Source organism: Ruditapes philippinarum, unplaced genomic scaffold, assembly GCF_026571515.1.
Source record: "Ruditapes philippinarum isolate M1 unplaced genomic scaffold, ASM2657151v2 ctg10461_1_1_1_1, whole genome shotgun sequence".
Taxonomy (NCBI): domain Eukaryota; kingdom Metazoa; phylum Mollusca; class Bivalvia; order Venerida; family Veneridae; genus Ruditapes; species Ruditapes philippinarum.
In genome coordinates, this window is record NW_026864454.1 from 18,841 (window position 1) to 26,755 (window position 7,915).

A 7,915-nucleotide genomic window follows, 5' to 3' on the forward strand; every position below is an offset into this window, starting at 1 on the left:
GTTTATATGAACTAAGTTCATATAAAAATGCTAATGAAAAAAAGTTTGTATTGTCTTCATGAACACGTAGCGTAAAGATTAAAGGTTTGTTTGAATGAAAATTTATGTGATTGGATTATATGAACTCAAAAATTCCATTATTATAGTTTCAGAAAGTAGCTCTAATAATACCCCTATAAATTAATTTCTGATTGCCAAATGGCTTGTTTATATAAATTTAGATAATACTTTATGATATGTCTTTGTGCATTTCAAATCAACTTATACGAATTTATAAAATATTATACATGTATTGTACATCTTCGTGAATTTCAAGATTTGTTATAATGTTTGTACGTGAAATCAGAAAAAGTTATTATGAAAGAAATTATGTAATGAAAGAAATTATGTACATTGTATAATTTATTATGTAAATCTTATGATATTTTAAATGTAACTTTATATTGAAGTTTATGAAAAAACTAAAGGAAATGATAAAGCGAACATTTTAGCTCTTAATTTGCAGTGTATGGAAATGGTTTTGAATTCGGAGCATTAAGTCAACCTCTCCTATCAAAAAGTAGTGCAGAATGGCCTGGCTCTATACTGGTGGCGAATGCCAACTACTTTCGGTTGCAGTTTGGGAAAATTTAAAAAAAAAAAAAAAAAAAAAACATTGTAAATAATTAAATTCAGTCTTGTATCAAAAGAATTTCATACAAAATTCTTAAACAGTAAATAATAATGTGGACATACCAAATATTTTCATTACAATGATAGTTATGAAAATTATACTCATATTCATAGCGTAAGTGTCTGTTAGGTCTTTTATTTATTTTGATTATATCATCATCCGACAAGTCATTCGTTCGTATGACTTATTGCTTACTCAAAATAACGTGACAAAGCAACTTTGCTAACAATTAGCGAGAATGTTTGTTGGAGATCTTCGACACATTGGATGGCATGCCATACCCCTTTTTAACAGAATTCATTCAATTCAATTAAGGTTGTGAATGCAAAAAACAAAATGATGTTTAAATAAGTCCAAAGGGTTTTGGGCTTTGAATTCGTCTGTGACAGAGCGTGCGTTGTTCCACTTTGAATAAATGATAATTAACTAAATCTGTCGAAAAATAAATTGCTTTTAATATAAATTAAAAATAAGTTACGTTAAAACTTTATAGTTATTTCATTCCCCTCAAAGACTGCATCCTTGCCCTTGTCTTTTGTTAGACTCACAATCATAGAAAATCATTATTCGTTCATGTCTGGTAACAAAATTCTTTTTATGTTTTGTTTTTGTCTCGTATTGTGTTCAAAAGACCACTGTGTAGTCAAATGAAATCAAACAAAGTAAACTTTTAAATACGTTTCAACAAAGGTTAAGATTACATTAAAGTTCTCTTTTTGTTTTAAAATCACATTCATTAAAATGTCTCAACATTGCTTTTTATTCATGCTGATTGAATGAGTCGTATGCACGCTGAAATAACTTCTACAGGTCGTTTGCGTCACTTATATCGTAGAGTTGATCATTTCTCTGGTGTACATATTAGGTTTCATTATTAATAAATAATCCAATTTATATATAAAAAACAGAATATACAGTTATTTGGATTATCACATTATAACAATTCCAAGCATTTGTGTTTTTTTGCTGGGTGTTACGTCGCACCTACACAGTATAGTTTATATTGCGACTTTCCAGTTTTACTGGTGGAGGAAGACCTATATATGTTGCCTTTTTGCAATTTTACAGACACAAAGGGTACCCGAGTAGAACCACTGGCGTGAGCTAGCTGGATAGCTTTCTCACATGAAAAAATTCGAAGACCCTGACACGACTTGAACCTTCAGAGGTGTTTCTAGGTTAATCTATTCGTTAAATACTTTTATTTCTTATTTAGTATCAATTTATTACATGGTGAGAAAAGCGAATGATTTTAAATATCTGTTCACGAAGCACGACAGTTTTTTATTCTTAAGTTTAAAATGACATTACATACTATGTTTGTGATGACTGAGCAGAATTCATTTTACATTTTCCTTCTTATCTAATTCATGCAATATGGAACTTTCCAAATTTAGCTGTGAAAAAGTAAGCCCTGCTTTTTTCTGTTCATTGCTATGTCAATTGCCCACAAACAGTGTCACAAACAAAACCATAATGGTTGCGTGGCGGAATGGTTAACACGTCGTCGGACTAGTAATCTAAAGATTGTCGACCGCGTGGGTTCAAACCCTGGCAGGGGCAAGCTGTTGTTTCATTAACCAAGAAACGTTACATTCATTGTTTAGAACTGGCTGGCTCCATGAACGGATTCGAGAGTGTTTCAAAAAGGTTATAGCTTCCAACACAATCGAACTAATATAAAATTGTATAAACTTAACAAAACCATGATTGTGTTCCTTTGTGTAAATATATATGGAAAAAGTGATCCCTCGGAATCATTAAAAACAGCAAAATTACATGAAAATTGCCTACTCGGTTTAATTGAGTCTGTACCAGCTTAACTTGTAGCTAGGTATTATCTCAGAGTATCCATTACACATCCATTTAGTCAGTTTGTATGAATCTATAAACACCAGAAAAGAATATAGTGATAAAACAACATGGCTGCAGATATATGAAGTCCACTGATTTACAGGATTGTTTTCATTTTTAAACAAGCAGTCTGTCATTTCCAAGTTTTTTGTTTTATTATCTTGCAATGATAATAATTATTATAAGCCACCTAAGCAATATGTCGCTCTTGTTATATTGATCTCCTTGGAAACTGAAGAAATTCTGTAAAATTTAGTATTTTTATTATTTGCAACATGTATATGTACATGTAAAGCTAAGTACTGAATTTGCCCATGTAATACATACATGGTATATAGGCCCCTTTTTAAGATAAGAGAGATACTTGGTTATATGCTATTTCTTTAATGATAAAACATTAAAACTATAGTACAATGTTGTTAGCATCATTCATATGATGTTGATAAAACTTTAAAGATCACTATTTAATATAATAAAAATGAACAGTTACCGGGGGTTTAAAACATAAAATGTTCCGCTAGATACAGTTCAACTATTTATACACTAAGTAAAATTGATGCTGGTCTCTTGGTGACTTAAGATCTATTCACAATGATCAGTAACCTTGGTTTATTTTGGCTTTCTTTGCCATCTCTGAAATAGAAAAAAATAAACATATGTTAATATATATTATGATACCTTGCAAGCATGGCACATTACAAAAACAGCAGACAGTTTGGCCCGAGAGGAAATAAAAATCTTATGCAAAATCCCTTACAACACTAGCATTCGTTGATCAATAGCATATTTCCATTGCAAATCAAAATAGGAAAAACGTATTATTTTATAGCCAGATGCCTTTTTTTAAATTTTGTTTACGCGCTTTTTCAGAGCCCTTCAAATATATATGTACAAATTTGACATACAATTTCACAGTCCCTTATCTCAGTCCCTTATGCTTGTCCTTATCAGTCTAAACATGGACAAGTATTTGAGAAAAAACCCACACAAACAAACAAATTAAACTCCTTCTTTCCCCTTCCCCTTAGTTTTCGGTCAATTCTGTCAGTTCCAGTGTGGCGTGAATTTTGTCAGACCCGGATTTATATGTATACCTATATTACTTTTTATCATTGTCGTGTATATATGTACAAAAAACTTATTTTATAAAACAAACAATTGTTCAGTTGTTTTAACTTTCTACTGTAAATTCGAGAAATAATGTTTTTATCATTATCAGTAACAATACAAGTTCATATGCGATCTGCACTCATAGTTTGCATCATCCAAGGTATATCTGGAGTCCATGTGCAAAAACGATATGTATCCAAATCGTTGAAAATCTTGCTTAAGCAATTTTTGGAGATAACAAACGTTGTTGAACAGTAACATTCTACAAGGATGATAAAATTGTATTTTTGGAGCTGTATTTACGTCAAAAGTACAAGAAAGTATTCAATACCTATAAATGCTTTTTTATGGTTTAAGAAGTATGAGTTCTAGCTCGCCATTCATAACAAATGGTGCGTAACAAATATAATGTAAAAGTTTATTTAAGGAACATGACAAATACATTTATGAACATAAAATTTATATTGTTATCGCCCTGATGACCAGTTTACTGATATAAAACAACATGGAAACATTAACATATAAATACATTACCACATACGCAGATCTCAAATTATACGCTCAAATAAAAAGAAACATTCAACGTATGTACTGAAAAACGTCAAAAATTGTAATGTTTATATAGTGTAATGAGACTGCATGCGTTGTATTTAAGAACAAGTGTATATACATAAATAATACATGTATATAATAAAAACACAATTACTGTGCGGATCAAATGTTATAATTGTAAAATTTAAAGTTGTAAGTATCTGCACATATGATGATAGCTTGAAATATTACAGAATACCTTGTTTGCAAATAACTGAATATTTTGTGTGACAGTCTGCGTCATGCCAACGATTGGCTTGATGGATGCTGTATACAACGCAATTCTGCTTTGTACTACCGTCAGGTTGACCTGAAACATTCAATATACATGTATATTTATATACATTTTTTCAGATTATCAGGCTGATGATTTAAGCGAAAGCGGAGTGAGCAAATGATATGGAACTTTGCATGACTCGTATGTAACATCGCACTTTGGGATCAAAATCGAGAAATAAACCCAAAAGTGCGTTCATATGCTACATTTGTACATGTCAGCGCGCTTTGGGTTCCCCAAGTTCTGAGATAGCTTAATTACAGAGTACAGACTTATTTTTTATCTGTAACATTAAAGGTGACGGTCTATACTAAGACACATCGTTGTGTAATCAAATACTACTTACTTAGTGCCATTTAAATTCTGAAACAGCAGTCATATAAAAATGTATATGTTGCTTTTATTAGATGTAACAGAAGTTTTGAGAATTTTGCGACTTTAAATATTAAAAATGTTACTATATTACTAATTATTTAAATTTTAAATGCATTCCTATAAAAAACAGAAGTTTAGAAGACCTTTCCGTTGTGTCAGCCATGTACTTGATGAATTTTGGTGCAATGATGAACCGTAAAATTAAATACGATGTAATAAAGTGCAGTGAATACATGTATCATCTCATTGCATCTTTTTTTCAAACAATTAAATTTCTGTTTAAATGATTTGTATCAAGAACGTTAGAAGAAACATTCTTCATAGTTAAGTTACGCGAGGGCTACAGCTGTAATCCATTTCAAGCCTATTTCACAATTTGTGTGTTTCCTAGATATGTGGACCACATGACAACGCTTATGAAAAGGTGTTTGTCGAATGCTATCTTATCTGTTCAATAAACAATATATATAGTTTAAGGGTCATTCTTTAAGGCTACTATTCCATGAAACACATAATTGTATATGAAATTTATAATTTATTGGAAACAACAATTGCAACAATTAGATGTACAAGAGCCGGCTGAACCGGGCGATGCTCTCCGAAAAGGTTTTAAAAAGTAGTTTCTTGTTGTAACCTCTTGTAGTTTCACAGTTATGTCCCGGACAAACTTCAAAGTGTAAAAGTGCAAAGTGTAAAAATGAAACATTCACTTTAATTCATTTAATTTTTACGATCACGAAGTGCGGTCGTTTGTGTGATGTCAAAAATTGCATATATACTTGTGTAACACACTCTAGGGTCAAAATTTGACCCCAAAGTGCGTTACGCATTATGGAGTTGGACCCTTAATTAAGTACGTAACGCACTTTAGGGCCGAACGCCAAAGTTCGGTTGACCACAAAGTGCGGTGTTATACACATAAGTTATTGGTCTAGATCTAAATTAAATGAAATATTAATCTTGAAAAAAGTATTTCCAGTGATGCTACCAATCAGAAAAGAAGCAATGATGAAATATCTAGATAATTGCAATGTCATTGTGTTTTAACAGCTTGCGTGAGTTTAAATCTCCTAAAAAAGTAACCAATGTTCGAGCATCTGAATATGACTTTTCTATCGTTATCTCTTCTTCCCCTGTCTTGGCAATGAGTAAACCTCAGAAAAAATGAGCGAATCAACGAGCATGCTGTAGACAGAGAGTGAGTGCGGGTAACTAATACCTGCACTCCAGTTAACGCACAGTGCATGTATTGGTCTGACGTTTTTCAATAGTAATGTCTCCAAACTATTATACAATATAATGAGAAAATACTTGTATGCAATATTTTTAAAAAGGATGTATTAAGCATATACCTTGATTCCATTTAATAAAATTTGCAGGAGCACTTGTGTCTGTCCATTTCCAATATCCTTCTGATTGTTGGTCATTCAATCCCATCCACCAGCTTCTAGTTGCTGTAAAATGAATAATAAATATAATTTCAAATTTCAATATCGGTTACATCAGCAAACCTAAATCCTAAATATGAAACAAATAATGAATTTATAATTATATAATAGATTAATAAGTTTGTTTAGTAATATACATTTGTATAACATCTCATTATTTTGATTTCTATTATATATAGAGGATATTGAATGAGTGCAAGTTTAATACTAAATTTTTTGAGTTGAATTAAAGCATATTATGCGAGCCTCTGGCTAATTTAGTAATGAACTTACACGAATTCAATTCTCTAGTTATCACATACCAAAAATATACATTCTTTGAAGTAAAAAAGAACCATTTTTCATTGGCGCGCCTATAGTATAAGGCTAACATTTAAGCGCGTCTTAACGCTTTGGTTTATAACTTTAAATGTTGAAATTGACATCACGAAAAAATATTATTATGCACAGCCATGCAACATTATTTTCAGAGTCGCACAAGCGCATGAGTATGTGATAACTAAAATAAACATGTAAATTTACGATCTATGATAAATCTACAATTGGCATTTTCTTTGACATTATGACCCTCTAATTTCTACGGAATTCCATAAACGACAGCTTCCTGCATGCTTACTGCCTAGTGCAAACTGGACAGCCTGCTGCTCATTGCCTACTGCTAACTGCTTAATGACAGTCTAAGTCTATGTATGAATCAGTTACGAAGTATTCAGAACGTACACACAGGTTCGCCCGCCATTTTGTGGAAAATAATGGTAAGTAAATTTAAAAGGATTATTTTATAATTAAGCCTAATAATTTGTCATTTCGAATTCATTGCAAAGACTTGTGTACGTCCCACCACTTTGATTATGTTATGAAATGGTTCCACGTGCTTCACTGCACAGGTTCCACGTGACTCATATGACTCAGAGAAATCAACTTATTAATAAATTATTCAAAAAGACTATGTGTCCAACATTCAAAATTAACCTTTTACCCCATGAGCATATTGAGAAAAATGGCCGTTTTCATCGAAAAGCCTCCTGTTACAAGTTCAAACTGCTATGAAACTATGAAAAATGTTTCAATTCTGATGAAACTTGGCACAAAAGTTGACTGGACCATAGCCTCTGTAACAGCATGCTCAATCGTAAATTTCCTGTTACATGGCAACGGGGACGTCTCAAAAATACGAAAACTCACTATTTTGCATTGTTTTTTTCCATCAAAACTGATTTCAAAGTGCTGCAACTTCTCAATGAATTGAGATAGAGTAAAAGGCTTTAACAGCGTCGGTTACTCGTTACCCTAAGATCGACCTGAGGCCATTTTTAGCCTGTAACATGTCCAAAATTTTCTTTGCGATGAGGGGGTCTACCGCCCCCTTCAAAGCCGAAAAAGTGGTCATTTTTTTTACAACATTTCTCAAACGAAAAACAGTGTTTGGGGCTAAATAGGGGATTTTTTTCATTGTTTGAGGCCTCAAAAAAGGGGGTCAAAAAGCCGTCAAAACACGTCTATATCAGGTAAAAGGTTAAAGGGCTTGACCCCACTACAGTGGTTGAGAGGCGGACATCTGGACTATTATGTCAACACAATATTTTT

The 7,915-nt window shown here is 32.2% G+C and overlaps 1 protein-coding gene across 1 annotated transcript; it reads right to left on the reverse strand.

The window, feature by feature from the left end:
* Positions 1-1,860: 1,860 nt before the first annotated feature.
* Positions 1,861-6,334, reverse strand: LOC132725661 (perlucin-like protein; the record flags this gene model as incomplete). The annotated part of the gene is given in 3 exon segments (XM_060710839.1): positions 1,861-3,160; positions 4,428-4,538; positions 6,233-6,334. Coding segments are annotated over 3 exon segments (251 nt in total), but the record flags the coding sequence as incomplete, so codon positions are not given.
* Positions 6,335-7,915: the final 1,581 nt, after the last annotated feature.